The sequence below is a fragment of the Gastrolobium bilobum genome, unplaced genomic scaffold, assembly GCF_033153095.1.
Source record: "Gastrolobium bilobum isolate Gb01-03AN ecotype WA unplaced genomic scaffold, APGP_CSIRO_Gbil_v1 utg28942, whole genome shotgun sequence".
Lineage (NCBI taxonomy): Eukaryota > Viridiplantae > Streptophyta > Magnoliopsida > Fabales > Fabaceae > Gastrolobium > Gastrolobium bilobum.
In genome coordinates this window covers 101,371-121,348 of record NW_026895289.1, presented here as the reverse complement: position 1 = coordinate 121,348, position 19,978 = coordinate 101,371, and the positions used below count along the sequence as shown (strand labels likewise).

The 19,978-nt window shown below is 35.3% G+C and overlaps 1 protein-coding gene across 1 annotated transcript; it reads right to left on the bottom strand.

Moving 5' to 3' along the window:
- Positions 1-2,320: 2,320 nt before the first annotated feature.
- LOC133304510 (auxin efflux carrier component 2-like) lies at positions 2,321-13,350 on the bottom strand. Its single transcript, XM_061504559.1, has 6 exons — positions 12,420-13,350; positions 11,904-12,120; positions 11,695-11,780; positions 2,703-2,860; positions 2,542-2,618; positions 2,321-2,387 (listed from the first exon to the last, which is right to left on the bottom strand). The coding sequence occupies exons 1-6, from the start codon at positions 13,348-13,350 to the stop codon at positions 2,321-2,323; spliced, it is 1,536 nt and encodes a 511-aa protein (XP_061360543.1).
- Between the last annotated feature and the right edge of the window lie 6,628 nt (positions 13,351-19,978).

The following is a 19,978-nucleotide window of genomic DNA, read 5'->3' as shown; positions in this document are numbered from 1 at the left end:
AATAAAAATATCTTTGTACAAAATTACATTTACAATTAGTTTTTAACTTTGTTAAAATTTCAAAGACCCCATTTAGCTATATGCCTTGTATTAATTTCCCTCAATTTGGACGGAGATTCGAAGTCATTGCCTATTCTTTGTTACTTCATTTGAAGCCAATGACTTCACGCAGATATTATGGTAGGCCAAGAATGTTGGCTTCTCACCAAGTGTTGTCTACAGGTGTAGAGGTGTAAATGGGTCAGGCTGGGCCGGCCTTTGGCCTTTTCGATCTAAGCTTACATAAAAAAATATTCAGGCTATCTAGTCTATTGGCTTACTAAAGGCTTTATTCATAGACCAAGTCTGACCTATTTTTAAACATTATAGAGCCTTATATGGCCTACAGGCTTTGTAGGCCTCCCTAGTGATATATTTTTAAATATTTTTAAAAAAATTTAAAAATATTTTTAACAATTTTTAAAATATTCGCTTGACATTACAAGTCATTAATGTGTTTATAAATTGCTGCATTTTTTACACGAGATATAAATTTACTAGTGAGCATTAAAAATTTTACAATAGTAAAAAAAAATAACTAATCCAAGCTCAGAGATGAGAGATCAGTTGCCAGAGAAAAGACGAAGCTCAGAGAAGGGAGAAGTGGCGTTGCACAAAATAATTTAGGGTTGGTATTGATTGCCACCTAAAATAAATATATTAGATGAGGTAGGATCCTTTGCACCGGTGTTGGAGCACGTGTTGGAGCGTTGACCGCGTGTCCCAAAATATTGACCGCATATCGGTGTCCGTCACGTGTCCAACACGCAAACTTTTTTAAAAAAGCCGTGTCCGTGCATTCTAGCTTTGGACGCGAAACACAATATTTTTTTTTAGTCTCCCACCCAAAACGACTAGTTTTTAAGTGATAGGACATAATGTATGATCCTTTGACACCAATCTCAAACATAGAAGTTTGACATCAAATTTAATCGTTGATTTCTATCAATCGACGGTTATAATTTATTGAAAATTACTAATTAATTAATATTTGTTCCTTTTTTATCTTCCTAAAATACAACTTAATGCCTGGAGTCCTATCAATATGCATTAATAAATGATTTGATATCTCATCCCACAATAATAATAGTAATGCGTTTAGGGTCCATTTGTGTGGTACGAATAAAAACACATAATAATGAATTTACTCTTACCTCTAATTTGCTTGATGCGCTAATGTTCTAAGCTTCCTTTCTGTTAGTGATGGTTAAGAGAATAAGGCTCTCTTTGATTATTGTTTTTAAAATCAGTTTTTTAATTTTCAGAACAAAAAAATTAAAAAACTCGTTTGGTAGCACATGTTTTTGTAAAAAATATTTTGAAAACTATAACTGTTTTTTTGTTTTTAGAATCAAATTTACAGAACATGTCTGAGTTGTTTTTGTTTTCTGTTTTTATTTTTAACTTTCAAAAAGAAAAAAAATATAGAAAACAACTGTTTCCATAACTATCTTTCAAAACAATTTTAAGAACAAAAAAATCAGAACACAATCAAACAGGCCCTAAGATTTTATAATAAGTTTAACTGTTTAAGTTTCTTGTCCATTGAACAAAAAAGAAAAAGTCACCATATAAAAAAAAATCATTTACTTGCTTCAAAACCACTCTTGGTATAAAATGCTTCAAAATTGAATGTAGAATGCCAGCACAAATCAACTCACTTAAATGCTCAGTCACGACCACTATCAATGATTCCCAGTAACATACGCACAAAGAATATGGTTCGAATATATATAGGAAAGAATATTTTTCCAGCAGGTGCTTCAAAGTTCAATTTTATTTTTTTTTCGGTCGTCCCGCATGGAGAAAAAAAAGGTGACACATTCCTTTGCAATTCTCATGCTTCTTTCATATTTTTCCAGAAAACAACATAGAAAGTTTAGTTTTTGGAAAAATGCAGGTGGTATGACCTTGAGAAATAACTCAAGTGTTGAACAAGAGTGTGTATTGTAGGAGAAGAACCAGCGGCGGCAAAGGAGAAGAAGAACGAAGTGGGAAATCGACAAAGAGGGAAAGAGCAAACAGCCAAGAGAGAAGAACGAGGGATAACTGTCGTTTCGTTTAAGATTTTAATTTTAGAATAAATAATTTTTTTTTTATTATTAATCTTAGTTTTTGGGTAACCCAAAATAAACTTATCTTAAATCGCTGTATAAATATTTGCCCCTGTATGTATACACACGGTTAAAATTTATAACAACAATATTTTATTTGTAAATTGCAATTAAATCCCCACGTTGTCTTCTTTAGCGGTGCCTTATGGATTTGCATACTGGACAAGTTAGAGCCCAAGAAGAACGAAGTAGAGTAGTGTCACGGGCAACGCAATCACCATTCCAAAGATAAGCCTGCAAAATTTGTAAAGTCTCTTTTAGGATTTATGTTGATGCGTTATATTCACATGGCACAAAATGCATTTGTTCCTTATTTTTTAACAAACGCAAATTTATCCACACACAAAAAAATAAAACAAAATAAACACGCACACGCACACACACTTACGCAGTGCAGATTATATCTGTATGGAGATTGTATTCTTTGGCGAATACAAAGGGATTGATAGACAATGGAAGAGCAGCCTACAAATTCAACATGGTGTCACAAACACACTGTATGACTCTGAATATGTATAATAACACTTTATTTATTGGGTTTCATTTCACCTGAACAATTGTAACATGCAAAAGAACTCCACGGATACCGATGGCTGTTGAGGTTGCAGCAGCCACTGCTGGCCCAACCAAGAACCTCATTACCATAGAAATCGCTGCCAAAGATTTTCCACAAACAATGATCTTGGGTTGTAATCCCATGAATAGACCTGTTTAATCAAGAAAGCACTATGAAGAGACAACAATACGAACGCACAACACAACACAAATACACTAAATTAACAATTATAAAGACACAGACTCAACATATTATATATAAACTTCAAGATTAATAACATTTTAAATTGAATATGCACACATGCATGTGGAACACGAGCTCATTTTGGATATAATAGTAGTACCAACTTCTTTGTCAAAAAGAAAAATATGGAATACAGATGAAAATAACAATAAAGATGAGGATAATGTAAAGGTATTTTTTTTTTATCATATTGCATAAATTATATACCAAATACTCGATTCATTATTTTCGTGGAAAACGGTCACCTTGGTCTAGCACGTGCGGTAATCAAACTTGGTCAAATTATATTATTTTGACAAATAGTTTTCAATATATCATTTCGATAATTGAATAAAAGTAACATTGAAAATAAATCTGTATGTATTGAATTGATACAAAATGTGCAATATATATAGATACACTAATGGATTTAGCCCAGACCTTACTCAAATCCTAATGAAATAAGAAAATAGATATTTATAGATATTCTAAAGATATTCTTTCTAACACTCCTCCTCAAGCTGGAGCGTATAGATCATAAACATCAAGCTTGTTACATATAAACTTTATTCGAGGACCTCTCAAAGACTTTGTAAATATATTTGCTAATTGATCATTAAAGGGTACAAAACTAGTTCTAATTTCACTAGCAAGGACCTTCTCTTGAACAAAATGACAATCTATTTCGATATGCTTGGTTCTTTCATGAAACACTGGATTGGACGAAATGTGCAACACTGCTTCGTTATCACAAATGAGAGTTGCTGGTCCAGTGTTTCCAAACTTGAGCTCTCTAAGAAGTTGCTTAAGTCAAAGGAGCTCGCAAGTAGCAGTAGCCATGGAGCGGTATTCTGCTTCAGCGCTTGATCTGACAACTACATTATATTTCTTACTTTTTCAGGAAACCATGTTGCCTCCAACAAAGACACAATATCTAGAAGTATATCTCATATCAGTAGGACAACCGGCCCAATCAGCACTAAAGTATCCAACAACTTTAACATGACCTTTATCTTCATATTCAAGGCCTTTTCCTATAGATGCCTTGATATACTTAAGAATATGAATGACGACATTCCAATGTTCTTGACATGGAGAATTAAGAAATTAACTTACCACACTGACTGCAAATGAAAGGTCAGGCCGAGTGACTGTGAGATAGTTCAATTTTTCAACCAATCTTCTATACCTCTTAGGATCTGAAAATGGCTTACCCTGATTTGGTAGAAGCTTGACACTTGGATTCATAGGGGTATCAACAGACTTTGAATTTAATAAAGTAGTTTCTTCAAGAATATATGTTGGGTGGTTTGCTGATGGTGGAAAAATATAAGTTCTGATAGAGGACGTTCCTCTGTTCTTGCAGAACACAGATTCATCCCTTAGTTCCAACCCAAGTGCGCAAGTGCATGCATCAAGTAATAAATGGAGTATTAATGCCCAAATTATCGTTCCCACGAGGATAAAGTGCTAATTATTGTTTTATCACTGTTTATAAAGAATGAAAATGAGAAGAAAAGTTAGTAAATGAACTGTCTGGTCAAACGTTCCCTACTATCTTGACAACGTTCCTCAAGAACAGTAGGTTCAATTTGATGGCAAACAGTTGCTCGCTGCGTTATGTATGTGATCCTTCCTGTTTAGAAGAAGGTGAGATAATAATCATTGGAGTTTTTATAAGTACTAAATAAAATAAAATAAAAACTACTAAAACAGAAATAACTATAATCAAGAAACAACAGGGTGGTGGTTAAAACAGTTTAACAGAAGGAACATATTCACTGCTTCACTCTTAAAGGGGCTGTTTTCTCTGCTCAAGACTTAACACCTTTTGGCTTTGTCCTAGTTTCTTTGCCTGCCAACTCTGATTCCTCAGCTCATGGTATAGATGGCTCACAAGTTTCCATATTCCTATGGCTCCCTTGACTCCAATAGGTACTTAGTTCAGAACCTTAAAATGGACGAGTTGGCCCCTTATTCCTAAGGTGACCAGTAGCATTTTTGCCATGACATCTACCTTCCCCCAATGGCTAAGCTGTCTGAAATTCCTTCCTTATGGAAGTTCCTTTCTCAGTATGTACCCAATTTCTATTGGCGCACAATGAATATAGCTTACTTAGGCAAAGAAATACAAAAAGCTTCGGTCAAGAGTTTTGAAAACAGTTCTTTAGGAATTTCACAGTGTACCCGTTCCACAGATAGTTCAGCTCATGGCTGATAGTTTAAACACAATTATTCTCAACTGAGATCACATAGACCCGAGATTCAGTCAAGAGATAACGATTGGAACGAAGAGAAAAACACTTATATCAATTTAAAAGACAGTTTACAAAAAGAAACAGAAAATGGAGAAAGATGGGTATTTGCTCGTGAGGAGTCTTGATGGTTGTTTACAGAGAAGAGAAGATGGGTTGTCACTTAACTACAGTTACAACTTAAAATTAAACTAAGTTACTAACTACTACTAAGTGATCTCTTCCTTTCGGACTGCAAACCCTCCAGGATTCGATGATGTTTTTGTGTGAGGGTGGTCCTATTTATAGCTGGAAGAGGAGTGGCAAGACTGTAATTCCTTTGGAGCTAGTTGCTTGAATGAGAGGACGAGACTGTGGTAGCAGAGTGTGAATTGCTGGATGGAACATGATTTAGTGATGATTAGCCGTTGTTTGCAGACCTTCCCATGCTTTGCTTTCGTTTTCAGCCAATGAGAACTCTTGATTCTCTGCTCTTCACGTTTCCAGCTGCTCAGTTGGTGCACCGCCTTGCTTTTTAGAAGTCTTTAACTCTACGTTACCTGCAAAGTGTACAGAAGCATTAAATGAATGGCGCAGGTGCATTAAATGCATCTCAGTCCGTTCCCCTTTTAATATATTTTAAAGGAATACGTTACCATCCGTTCCCCCACTGTGTTTTTGTCACAAATGTGTAAAACAAGTGATTTTCATGCTGAAGTTGCTCATTAGATGAGGGAACGTATGGTATTTTGCCATCAAAATGGGCTTAGATGGGAACGAATTTACGTCCCATCAATATCCAGAGCATATTTTCTATGAGATATCATAACTCCATTTTTAATTGGTTCACCTCGATTCCCAAGAAATATTGAAGTCTCATAAGATCCTTGGTTTGAAAATGATGACATAAATGTTGTTTCAACTGAGTGATCCCATGATTATCGCTACTTACGATGACAATATTAACTACATATACCACAAAGTAGATAGACCCAGAAGCTAAATGACAATAAAAGAGAGAATAATCAGCTTCACTCTGAGTTATACCAAATTGTTGAACAACACTGCTAAATTTGCCAAACCAAGCTCTTGGATATTGCTTGAGACTATATAAATACTTGCGGAGACGACAAACAAGACCTAACTCCCCCTCAGTAACAAATCCAGGAGGTTTCTCCATATAAACTGTTGGATATATGTTACCCCAATTGTTTAATGATTTAAAATATGTTTTGATGATTACAATCAATTTAATGTTAGTTTAATCGATAATATTTTATTGTCTTAAAATTACTAATGAGCTGATTGTTTAAGATTTCAGAATAATATTTATTATGATTTGAAATAGTATTCAAGATAATTGAAGATTGGAGAAGATATGAAAGATATCATGAAAAGAGAGAAAAACATGAGATCAAGTAAAGTTTACGATATATTTTATCTTTTAGATTTCATGTAAGAGAAATAAAATATTCTTTGATTAGGATTACATTGCATAATAGAATAATATATTTAAGGTTTACATATTTTTTATTTGAAAATATTAGAAATCTTATTTTTTAAAATTGAATTTAAAATTTAGTTTTGGTAAATGATTTATGGTTAGTTTTTGGAAAATATTTCAAATTTTAATATTATATATTTTGGGATTTTAGAAAAGAGAGAGTGTTATTATTATAAATATAACTCATTGCATATTATTCATGTGAGGAGAAAAATACAAGAGAGAGAAAAGTGGAGAAAATACAATGGAGAGGAGAGGAGAGTGGAGAAAATACAATGGAGAGGAAATAAGAATATACAAGAAAGAAAAGAAAGAATTAGATTTTCAAGATTAGGATTCTTTCTTGTGCATCAATTAAAGAGCTTTCTCAAGAACAATCATTCATACATTCATTCTTTGGCAAAGTGAATATTTCTCCATAGGAATTTAGATTACCTATCTGATTGAGTACTAGAAGCATTGAGGTAAATCATTTTAATTGTAGTTTTCTTCTTGACTTTTTTGAAAGGTTTGTACTGGGAAACTTGGATACTAGTTCTTGTGTTGGAAAATTGGGATACCAACATATCTCTTTTTCTTGAAAATTGAGAGTGACTTGAGAATCCTTATGTGATAGGGTTTCAGAATCCTAAAGGATTAGGATTTCGTACCGGGAAACTAGGATACCAGGTAAAAATTTGTGTTAGGGGTAGACTAGAAAACTAGGATATTAGAGAACTCTTTGTACGCAAGTTTCATAGTGGTGTTGCTTGTCGAATTTCAGTATTCGATATTAGGGTCTGTGATTTTTCTCCCTTATGGGTTTTTCACGTAAAAACTACAATGTTAATATCTCTTTATCCTTATCTTGATTTATTGCTTTGAGTTAATTCTTAATTAGCAAATTATTTTATAAAACACAATTCACCTCGGGACCAACATAAACTTCCTTCGCAAGATCACCATAAAGAAAAACATTCTTAATATCAAGTTAGTAGAGAGGTCAGTGGCGGATAGCAGCCGTGGCAATAAAAAGGCGAACAATAGATATTTTCGCCATAGGAGAAAAAGTATCAACAAAATTCAATCCAAACACTTTATTGAAACCCTTCCCCACCAAGCGAGCTTTAAGACGATCCACTTGACCATTAGGACCAACCTTAACAGCATAAATCCAGCGGCATCCAACAACAGATTTCCCAGACAGAAAAGGGACTAGATCCCAGGTACCATTGTGATGAAGGGCACTCGAATGTGAAAGTGCATCACTTGTAGTTTTAGAAATAGACATAGAAGACAAAGAGGAAAGACATGCATAATATGATGGGGAAAGACGATGATAACTAATATTAACTGCATACCTTGCTGAAGGGCGAGCATCACGTGTACCTTTACGAAGAGTAATGGGAAGGTCACTAGCCGAAGGTGAGACCGAAGCTGAGGGAGGAGATGCAGTTGGATGTGAGCCCACAAAAATATCTGGAAAACCATGTTGTAACTCATCAGGAGAAGAGGTGAAGGAAAGAGAGTCAGAAACATGGACTGGTAAAGATGGAAGGCATTCAAAGGTGTCGGCAGAGAGAGATAACTTAACAGAATCAGCGTCCACAGAAGTGATAGAAGAGCCAAAAAAGGGAACTGATTCAAAAAACGAAACATCGGCCGAGATAAAGTATCGACGTAAAGTCAGAGAGTAGTAACAGCGACCCTTTTAAGACCGAGGATAACATAGAAAACACAATTAAGAGACATGAGAGCTAGTTTATCCAAGTCTTGATCGAGATGATGAACAAAACACATAGAATTAAACACATGTAGGGTCAAAGGATACAAAACTTGATGGGGAAACAAAATACAGTGAGGTACCTGGTGATGAAGAACATATGAGGGCATACGACTAATCAGATAGCATGCACTGAGAATAGCATCAGCCCAGAGTTTGTAGCGAACATTGCCATCAATTAACAAAGCACGAGTAGTCTCAACAAGATGGCGGTTCTTGCGCTCGGATACACCATTTTGTTTGGGTGTATGAGGGCAAGATATTTGATGAAGAATACCATGAGACAAAAAGAATTGCTAAAAATGATGAGATAAATACTCACATGCATTATCACTATGAAAAGTATAAATATGAATACCAAACTGAGTTTTTATTTCATTATAAAATAACTGAAAAATAGGAAATAAGTCAGAACGATTTTTCATTAAAAATAACCAAGTACATCTGGAATAATCATCAATAAAAGTAACAAAATACTTAAACCCTAAGAAGGATGACAACTTGGTCCCCAAATATAAGAGTGGACCACAAAAAAAGCGGGACAAAGCTTAACGACTAAGATGAATTGGAAATGTACTACGAGTATATATTCCAAACTGACAAGACTCACAATTTAAACTAGAAAGAGACGATAAATGTGAAACCATCTTCTGAAGCTTGACAAGACTTGGATGACCCAAACGAGCAAGTATAGTAAGAGGAGAATCAACGGTAGAGCAGGCTGAAGAAGAAGGAAACAGTTGATAAAAGCCATGAGACTCACATCCTTTGGTAATGTAACATCCCGTTCGCGACCGGTTTGTTAACATCACTTATGGTATTAAGCCAAGTTACAATCACAATAGTTAAATTAATTCACGGATTTAATTATTGGCAGGAACGGGGTGTTACAGGTAATCTCCTTCCCGAACTCTGATCTTGAAAGATGACAGAGGTTTTAGCAAAGGAAACAACATAATCAATGGATTTTGTTAAACGACTAATAAAATGCAAGTTAAAAGGAGAATTTGGAACATGAAGAACATGATTCAAAGATAAATAAGTTAAAAGAAGAACCGTATCGATCTCACAGGATTGGACTAGAGACCCATTGGCCATAGTAATAGAAGAAAATGAACCGTGGTACAAAGAGAAGCGAATAAGGACTTATTACCAAAAATATGATCATAAGCCCCAGAATCAAAAGTCCAAGGGCCTATAGAGTGTAACTGAGAAATCCTAGCAAAAGAATTACCAGTGGGACCAATGGATGCAGTAGGACCAGATGTTTGCTTCTCAGACCACCAAGTCACAAATTCATTAAGAAGAGCGGCATGAGGTTGCGCAACAGAAGGTAACCCTAGAGCAGGAGCACTAGAGGAAGCCTGAGCAACATGAGCATTCTGAGGAGGTTGAGATGGCTTGCCATGGAGCTTCCAACAACAGTCAACAATATAATTGGTCTGATGACAATGAGTGCATAGTAGCTTTCCCTTAGGTTGTTTACGTCCACGACCTTAACCCTGAGCAGCAAGGGCAGAGGAGTCAACAATGTCAACCGGAGGTACATCGGTCATAGGAGGTGCTGATGATATAGAAGGCTTAAGTAGAATCCTAAGCAAGGTAGACATCACAAAATCCAATGTAGAAACTGTAGCAGATCCCAAAACTTGATCCCGATTGGCAGAAAAATAGGAAGGTAAACCATATACAATGAGCAACATAAAAAGGGTATTACGTTGTTCTTGCTCCTTAGTAACATCACCAGTAAGGGGCAGAAGTTCATTAAGATGATGAAGCAAACTCTGAGCTTTCTCCAGATACTCAAACATAGGACAATTGAAATCTCGAGGAGCAAAAGTAGTCATCAATTTCTGACAAACACCATAAAGTCATTGTGTATCATTGGTTTACAATGCCTTTACTTGACTCAAAATAGCTTCACAGGTATTGACAAGTCGAAAAATTTGCTTTATTGAAGGATGAAAGGTAGCTGTAATGAGACTACACAACTGAGTATCAATCAGCTTCCATCGTGTGTGCTCATTAGCCGCAATAGAGTCAGCTTTAGTAGTGAGATGGGATGTATAATCTTGCCCATCCAACCAAAGTCGCAGATCTGATGACAAGGAATCATAGTTCGACCCATCCAAATTATCCACACTCAGCGGAGCAAGGATATAATTGGAAAAAATAGTAGACTCCGACTTGGGGGTAGCCGAAGACCCAGAAATAGAAGAGATAGGAGAATCCATAATCAAGATAAAAAAAAATTAGAAAGACAGATCACAAAACTAACCAGTAAAAGAGAGATCTGTGCGTCAACAAAAAACAATGTCGAAACACCAAAATAGAACCAGATCCAGAACCGTCGTAGTGAGACGAGAAGAACGTAGGCGGTCACGGTCGGAATAGAGCCTCCACGCGCCGCCTAACTGGAGAAGAAGACTCACCTTGCACTCACGCGTGAGAGCGCATGGGGAATCCTTTGGAGACGCGATCGGTTGAAATGAGACCGCGCTGCCGAGACGAGCACGTTGGTATGTGGATCGTCGGAAATGCCCATTGGACGGTGGTGGCTGATGACGGAGATGCGAAGGCAATGGGGTTATGACGTCAAATCGCGGAGAGAAAGGTTCAGCAACGATGAAAATACGATATAAGAAGGAAAAAAAGGTCCAAAAACTGGTAAATCTGAATTTTTTTTTGAAAAGACAATGAACAGTGGGTTCACCGAAAAAAGAAACGGATCAAGGTTCCTTTCGTTAGGCTCTAGATACCATATTGAATAACAAAAGACGAAAGGAACATTGTATTGAATTGATACAAGAGATACAATATATATAGATACACTAATGGGCTTAGCCCAGACCTAACTCAAATCCTAATGAAATAAGGAAATATATATTTATAAATATTCTAAAGATATTCTTTCAATGTTTTCTAAAAGGAAATATTATTTGTATCTTTAAGGCAGAAAAATGCTCTCTGTCACATAAAGTGCAAAATAGTAGACCTCATAATATTTTCTCTTTCTATTCTTTCTCTCTTTGCAGCAAAGAGCATTTTAATACCTTAAAGACCGAATGATATTTCCTTGCTAAAATGTACCAAAATGTGGTACATTGAGGCTTTCAAAAAGAAAAAGAAAAGTGGTACATTGATAAATATGCCTGCTTTATAGAGGAAGCATATGATGTCACAAATGGTTTTCATATTATGGACCCAAATTTGTTGATACTGTGTCATAAAGGTGTAAAATAAAATGTTGACGATTAGAATACCTAGAGTGAACATGGCCAATCCCAGCGCTGTATTAGACAGTAATAAAATGGAACCATTTATAATAGACGGCATTTTGATGTTCCACCTGCGCACACACAACAACGATTGATGAAGTGTAATATATCATCCCAAAAAAATTAAAATCGTAATTTTAAAGCTTTTGTGTTGTTTCTCCATTCAGAAATGATATGAGATGGTTGGGAAATACCTAAATGATATGAGAGACCATGCGAGGCCCAAAAGACTTGCGTAGGTATTAGGATTTCTTATGAGCTTCCTCCAAACCATGATGAGAATGAGCCTTGTCATGACACTACCATGTGGCATTTGTTGCTTTTTGTTTGCATCCCCTTCTTCAATGTTCACCTCCCTCTTGCACCCGCTTAAAGGATATTCGATTCCTTCCTCAATCTCAACCACCCTTTCTCCGCTTGCTTCAGGACCAGAACTCATGTTAATTCATGCACAGAAGCATACAAAATGAGATAGTATAAAATTGCTGCATCATGTAGTTGCCAACAGTGACCATGACCTCAATTTAATAGTTTGGTTTAAATTTATGCCAATGCTAAGTTAATGGGATTACAATTGCTTAATGCTTCAAGGAGAAAATGTAAATGTTAATTTCTCAGCAAAATATTAATATATACACCTAAGCCTAGACTCAGAGGCAAAAGACAAATATATAATATGAGCTAAAGCTTCATAAGCAATGTAAGATTACCTTTTGAGGTAGCAATTTCGGGTGGAATATCAACAACTTTAAAGGGATCAATGGTCCCATTCACTACATGTCTCCAATTAACATCAGAAGCTGGTGATGCACTCGAGTTCCAAACAAACATGTGTAACTCCTTATTAGGGTTACCACCCCTGATATCTTTATTTCTTTGGCCATCACTCACAGACCTTGAAAACATTGGTTTTAGATCACTACAACTCTTGCTCCTGCATCCCCTTTTCTTTTGCATCTTCAACATCTCTTCTTCAACCCCAGTGAGAGACTTATTGAATGAAGAAGAAGCTGATCTTCTCACCACCACATGAAACTTCCCATCATCTCCAATTTCTGCATCAGCTTGCAATGGTTCTCTACCACTGAGAGAGTTAACATCCAAATCAACCCTGACGGAAGTGATGGACCCTGCCGTCTCAGGGAATTGCTCTGAAATAAGGTGCTTAGCACCTCTATATTCAAACAAGAGCAGCAAAAAATTGAACCATACGACAGCCTGCAAAACCACAATTTGGATCATGAGGGTGGATGTAAAATCTCCATACATGGCCTTTAAAAGAGGGACCCCCATGATGAGTGTGTTTGGTAAAGTAGAAAGTGAGAACAGTGTGATTGTCCAGTCAAGGCTACTATACTTTGTTGTTAAGGTGTTCCATAGAGAAAGCGACCCCAAAATCACAACTTTTTGAAGAGAGTCTGCGGCTATGAGCTTGTAGTTCATAGAATAAGGGTCATTGGATGATACGAAATGAAAAAGAAGAAAAGGAACTGCAACCGTCGACACAAAACGGTTTATACCAGAGCACTGTTCAGGTGTGAAGATCTTCCACCACCGAACTGAGCCATAGGCTAATACAATAGCCACGTATTGGGGCACAATAGCTGCCAAAACTTGGTATATATCTTTACCTTTAATCATGGTTAAAGCAGAGCAGTATGCAGACAATGAGAGAGATTGCGAAATGTTTATGGTGTTTAATAATATGAAAAGGAAAGTAACATGAATATGAAAGGAGCTCTCATGAGAAGCTTGCCAAAGAGATCCAAAAGTCAAATCTTCATTGTTAGTCCTTCCTTATATGAGCGAAGTTAATGTGGTCAGCGAGGAAAAAAAATAAAAAATTGGATAGGATTGAAGTGAGAGAAAAAAAGAAGAGGTTGAAGAGAGAGAGGAGAGAGAAGACTTTTTTTTCTTTCTTTTTTTAACATGTGTCAATTTAATTTTTGAGTGGAAGGAACACGGTAGTCCTGGAACATATATTAAATATTTTTTTTCATATATATCACTTTATGATCTTATTCCTTTTAAAAAAAAGTTTCTGATATGCTAGTATCTTTGTTTATAAATAATTTGCTAAGAAAAAAAATGCAAATATGAATGTGTTTCTATTTTAAATGACGAAATGGATCTAGGATCCATTACGGCTTTGTTTGGCAGTTTGGAGGAGAAGGGGAGAGAGGGGAAGGAAATTAGAGATTATTCCCTTCCCTTATTTTAGGAGTTAAAAAATTGGTAAGGGAAAAAAATGGAGTCTTAATAAGATAATTTTATCATTTTACCCTTTTTTAAAAATTAATATAATTAATATATTTTATAAATAAATTAAATTTAAAATTTATAATAAAATTATTTATGTGCTTTTAACACTACTAACCTGATCATATTTTTGACGACATTTTTACGTTGTAGAAGATGAAAATTCCATCGAAAAAATATTTTTCGTCGGAATACTTTTCGTTTAAAGGCAAAGAAATTTTTTATCAGTAAAAATTATTTACTGAAATAAATAATCTGTAGAAATTTTCCACGGAATTTAATATTCATAAAAAATTTGGACGAAAATAATTTCTTTAATATTTTTGACGAAAAAAAGTATTTCGTCAAAATTTTTTATGGAAATGTGTTCCGACGAAAATTTCGATGAAATTTTTCTTTTTAAATCTTTTTGAGGAAAATATTTCTATCGAAACTTTTGACGAAATTTAAATTCAGTAAAGAATTTTGACGAAATATTTTTTCCAACAAATTATTTTTCAAATTTTTTTTTGTTTTATGAAAATATTTTAGTCAAAATTTTATACGAAAATATTTTTCGTCAAAAAATTTCGACGAAAATGTGTTTATTTGAAAATTTTGATGAAAATATTTTTCGCCAAAAATTTCGACAGATATGTTTTTTTGTCAAAAATTTCGAGAGAAATGATTTGAGGGAATATAGATTCCGTAAAAAATTTTGAAAAAAAAAAAATTCCGTCACAATTTTTTATAGAAATATTTTTCGTCAAATTTTTTACATAAATATTTTTGGTCAAAGTTTTGGCTGTAAATGTGTTTCATTGAAAATTTTGGTAGAAATCTTTTTTGTCCAAAATTTTCACGGAAATATTTTTCGTAAAAGAATTTATCGAAATTATTTTCTATCAATTTTTTTTTATGGAAATGTGTTTCGTCAAAATATTTTACAGAATTATTTTTCGTTGAAAACTTTAATAGAAATGTTTCTTTCGAAAGTTTCGATGGAATTTAGGTTCTATAAAAAATTTAAGTGAATTTTTTCCGCTAAAAAATTTATAATAGTTATTATAACAAAATCTTGTTCCGTTTCTATTTTTGTCTAAATTTTCGATGAAAAGTTTTTTTGTCTCTATTTTTTATGTAATATGATTTTTGTCACAAATTTTGTCATTATTTTCGACGAAATTTATTCCGTCGATAAATTTTGTCAGTATTTGAGACTTTTCTAGTAGTGTCACATTTGAAAATTATTCACATTTATGTAATTTTTACATTTTAATGCTAAAGATAGATAAATAATTTTCAATATTTTCTCTTTCAAACCCCCCAAATTGGGGGAATTTTAATTTTAAGGGTGAGAAGGGTTTTAGAGGATTTTACAAAAATCTTCAATTCCATTCCCCCATTTTTTTAAACCAACAATTCACAAACAACGGAGGGGATTTATAGAACCCCCTCCTTCCTTTTTTTTTTCTCTCCTAAAATTAACTCCCAAACTAAGCCCACAGGAACACTAAAAATATTGTGCTGAGATTGAAGGGGCCACAAAGAAAAAGGATCTCAGCAGAATATATATATATATATATATATATATATATATATATATTTTAAAAAATCACATATATCTTCCACGAAAAATAATTATATTCAAGCTGGGAACATCTACAAACATCATAGTAGGACTAGCTCTCCTAAAAGAAATTTTTTGCATTCACATGAACTTGAATTCAAGATTTTACTTAAGCGAAATAAACTTTTACTTGTTGAACTATCTCCTTTGATTTAGCACAATAATTTTAGTGTTCCTAGGGTGTTTGGTAGAGGAGGATTTTTTTTATCCGGGAATCATGATTTCTGAGAATATGACAAGAAATTAAATTTTCTAAGAATGTTACCAAAAAGCTATTTGGTAGGGCAAATTTTTCCTAGAAATATTGAATAAATTTTACTAATACTATGTTTGGTTTATTGTAAAATATTGATGGAAATGTTGGTAGAAATTACAAAATATCCCTCTATTTTGAATAACGTGGCACTTTTTGTCTCTCAACGTTCATTTTTCCTCACCTCTCTGTCTCTATCTGATATTTCCAGCTTCATTTTTCATTGTAGCCTTCATTTCGCCTCATCTCTCTCTTTATCCAATATTCAGTGTCTTTTTTGCTTTGAATTTTTCATCTTGTTGGTATGCTTCACTGTCACCATTTTTTTTAAAAATATTCCAATCGGTTCATTGCTTCGCAACTAATCCGATTCGGGGCGGGTCTAGGATTAAGGCTTTAAACCCCTTCTAAGGGTGATATTATCACCGTTTAAAATTGGTGGTTTTACTACTAAATCTCTGCTTTTAACACAGTATCCATCTAAGGAGGAAAAGTTTTAGTATTGTAATCCAAAACAATGAAGTTAACTCAAATGCAAAAGAATAAAATCTGAAACTTGAAAGCAAGGAAGATACAAAGGATATTATTCCAGAAGCTCTAAAGTGGGTTACTTAGGCTGTCTTGGTGATGATGTTTCCTTTTGTGTCATGTGCAAAGACAAGTGTTTTGGTGATGATCTTCAAAGGTTTGGTGTGGCCAGTAGCCACCTACGAGGTCCAGAACTTCATTCTTGGAGCTCAACCAGCTTCAATTCCTTACCAGCCACAAGTGCGGGGTATTACGCTGACAAAGCTTCTTCACAAGCTTCACAAATGTCATAAACGTCAGGATTAATTTGGTCGTCAATTTCACAGTTGATTTGCCACTTTCCCGGAAAACGAAAAATTCTAACAAATTTGTGATAATATTTTTGTGATGTCCGTACGGAAATTTGCAAAGGAGAACAAAATCCCAGAAACAAATATATCCGGAATATTTTTACTTTTTGGTGTACCAAACATAGCATTTCATAAATCCCAAGTGAGCTTTCCTGGACTTTTAAAAAAAATCTTTATACCAAACACTACCTAATGGATACTAGATCCCTTTATTCATTTAAAATAGAAACACATTCATATTTTCATTTATTTTCTTAGCAAATTATTCATAAAGAAAGATATTCTTCCATATCAAACGCTTTTTTTCATTTATTTTATATCAGAGTCAAAAAATCCTCCACAATATATATTTGGAATAAGATATTCTACCTACCTATTATTTATGCCTATCTTACCTACCAATCTCTAGCACAGTTAGATCATAATCTCAAGAGAAGAGAGAAATAATAAAGGTTAGTTGAGATTCTGATTTAATGGTATTAGAGATTGAGAGGCAAAGAAAGCATGAAAAATAGGTAGGTAGAATAATATATATATATATATATATATATATATATATATATATATATATATATATATATCCAAACTTTACAATGTTAACATCATATTTAAATTTTAAGATTTATACTTTTACAAGCTGAATTTCAAGCTCTTTGATGTAATTTTTTTTCCTGTGTCACGTATATCCTTGTCACTAATCCTGACAGACACGTAACACAATACATTATTTAAATAGAGTTTAACTTTTATTAAATGTTGTTGGAAGAATTTTTACATCATTTTCTAATTATATATTATTGAAAGACCTTTTCTAAAATGATTATTATTATCATTAAAGTGCTCAGTAACATGGCGTGTGTGCAATATTTTAATAATAATATAATACTTTATACTTGTTCGGGATGACCCAAATCTATACAGCCCAATGACCTGAGCCCAAGCCTTTTCCCTTCCTCCTCGTCAGTCCTACCAACCCTCCATCCATCCTTCCCCCAAGGCAACTTCACCCCTAGGTGAGACACCAAAATGTCTCACCTGGGGATTCAATCCCCTGGGAGACCGACCCAGGCACCATAAATAGTAACCCTCAGCGTTATACGTTGACACCGCCGATACAGGGGTTGTATCACTGCTATCATAGCAGTGTCAGCCACTCCTAACAGACCCCAAGGAGGGTTGACCCCCTCTCACCAACCCACGCAGAGCAGATATCTCATCCCCCTATAAATACCTCCCCCTTAGACAAGGAGGGGTATCTTATGTATTGTTATTCTGTCCATAATCCTTGAGTCACACACACACACACACATACCCCCTATTATCGTTTGTTAACATTCATACTTGGGATAATACTTTCGTGCTTGGTCTCTACCTGTGCTAGAGGTATAACCCATACAGTGACTCTTATTCCTGAAGGGAACATAGTGGGCTTATAGATCCCAACGGTACATTGGCGCCGTCTGTGGGGAACTATAAACTTCTATTCCCACTCTCCTACCAAAAGATCTACAGAAGGCAAAACCTTATATCTTAAACGAAGTATGGCAGTCACTACGAGAAGAACAAACCAGCCTAGAGCAACCACCCCCGAAGGTCAGGCTCAAACAATACATTCCAGCTCCCCGCCATCCATACATTCAGCTCCGGCCCAACATGCAGTTGTTACTACTCTCCCACAAGTGTTACAGTCCGTTGATGCACAGTTACTGTTGGCTAACGCTAGAAATGAAGCGTTAAGGGAGGTCCCCAATTGGCGACAAGTAGCGCAGATAGATCGCCACGTGGCCATACGTGATGTTCAAGGAGAAAACTTGGCCCCAACTCCACCCCACCTCCAGGAGTCTGTTATAGTATGCCCATACCGGTCACAGTCCCCCAAAGAGCACCACCTGCTATACATCCACAGTCGCCCCGAAGCCAACCATTCATTATTTACAACGACCATGGAATGCTAGTGGCCACTAGATACCCTCCAGGACCTTACACCCACCACATCGGTGCCCCTTATCCCATACCACCCATAGCTGCTGGAATGCCATTTCACGGATACGCCATACCACCACATAACACAGTTATCTCCCAACCTCAAGGGTCATATATGATCCTACCGCCACCCTCACATGGCATACACCACGCCCCAGCCCTTTCCTATTCGGTTGAAGCCCCCCAAGCGCCCCGCCCACCACCCGAAGCAAATGTGCTTAACCTAAACAAACGTGTTACACCCATTAATACCTCTGGACGCAATAAACCCCTAGTTGATAGCCTTCGCTTATCCCCTATACCTTTGGGTTTCAAAGGCCCATCAAATATTACCACCTATGTCGGTGATGTTAAGAATGTGGCTTCCATACTCAAAATGGGGGTGAATTGAGTATTACAAGATTTTCGCAAAAGCCCCCTTCTAGTTTTAAAATAATCATTTCAAGCAAACTTTGATATGTAGAAAGATAATCAATATATTCAGACAATCCATAATATATAATATATCACAATTATAGAACTTATACTAGCACATACAAGATACCAGAGAAGCAATTAAAGTGTTAAAATAAAGAGTTTAGAGTTTGGAGAATTGCAAACACAATATATCCTGGTTCGGTCACCACCACTTGTGACTTACGTCCAGACTAAAGCCACTCGATCAACTCTTTCACTAATGGTCAAGCTTCACGGGGGCTTGACAAACCTTTACAATCTTTCAAGACTTCGGGTTCTTGGATACCTTACAATCTCCAAGTTTACGGGTACTTAGTAAACTTACAATTCACTCCAAATTTACTTAGGTATTTGGCCACCTCTCAAACAAGGGGTCTCACAACCCTTTCAACTCAAGAATACAAGGAGGGAAATATTTAGAAATTAATATACACTCTCAAAGTGTGAATATACAACTTGAAGCACTATGGGTATATGAATTTTCAAGATATGAGCTCAAATATGTTTGATCTTTGAAAGATATGAAAGAATATGCAAGTGATAGTGTAGAAGCTCTCAAAGTATGCTTAATATGTGTAGGAATGATGCCTCATTATTTTTAGAGTCATTGAGAATGCATATATAGTGCTTCCAAAAACTAGTCGTTTATAGCCGTTGGAAAACTAGTCGTTTATAGCCGTTAGGAAACTAGCCGTTTATAGCCATTAGGAAACTAGCCGTTTATAGCCGTTGGGATCTCATTTGAAAAACTAGTCATTTTATAGCTGTTTATAGCCGTTGGGACCACTTTTGAAAAACTAGCCGTTTTATAGCCGCTGGGATCTGTTGCAG

What these genes read in the sequence shown, in the direction of transcription:
- LOC133304510 (XM_061504559.1), bottom strand. Translation starts at nt 13,350, where the DNA reads ATGATTAAAGGTAAAGATATATACCAAGTTTTGGCAGCTATTGTGCCC. An exon ending in TGCATGTTACAATTGTTCAG is followed by an intron (nt 2,619 to 2,702) that starts GTGAAATGAAAC and finishes TTGAATTTGTAG; the next exon opens with GCTGCTCTTCCATTGTCTAT. An exon ending in ACAGATATAATCTGCACTGC is followed by an intron (nt 2,388 to 2,541) that starts GTAAGTGTGTGT and finishes CAAATTTTGCAG; the next exon opens with GCTTATCTTTGGAATGGTGA.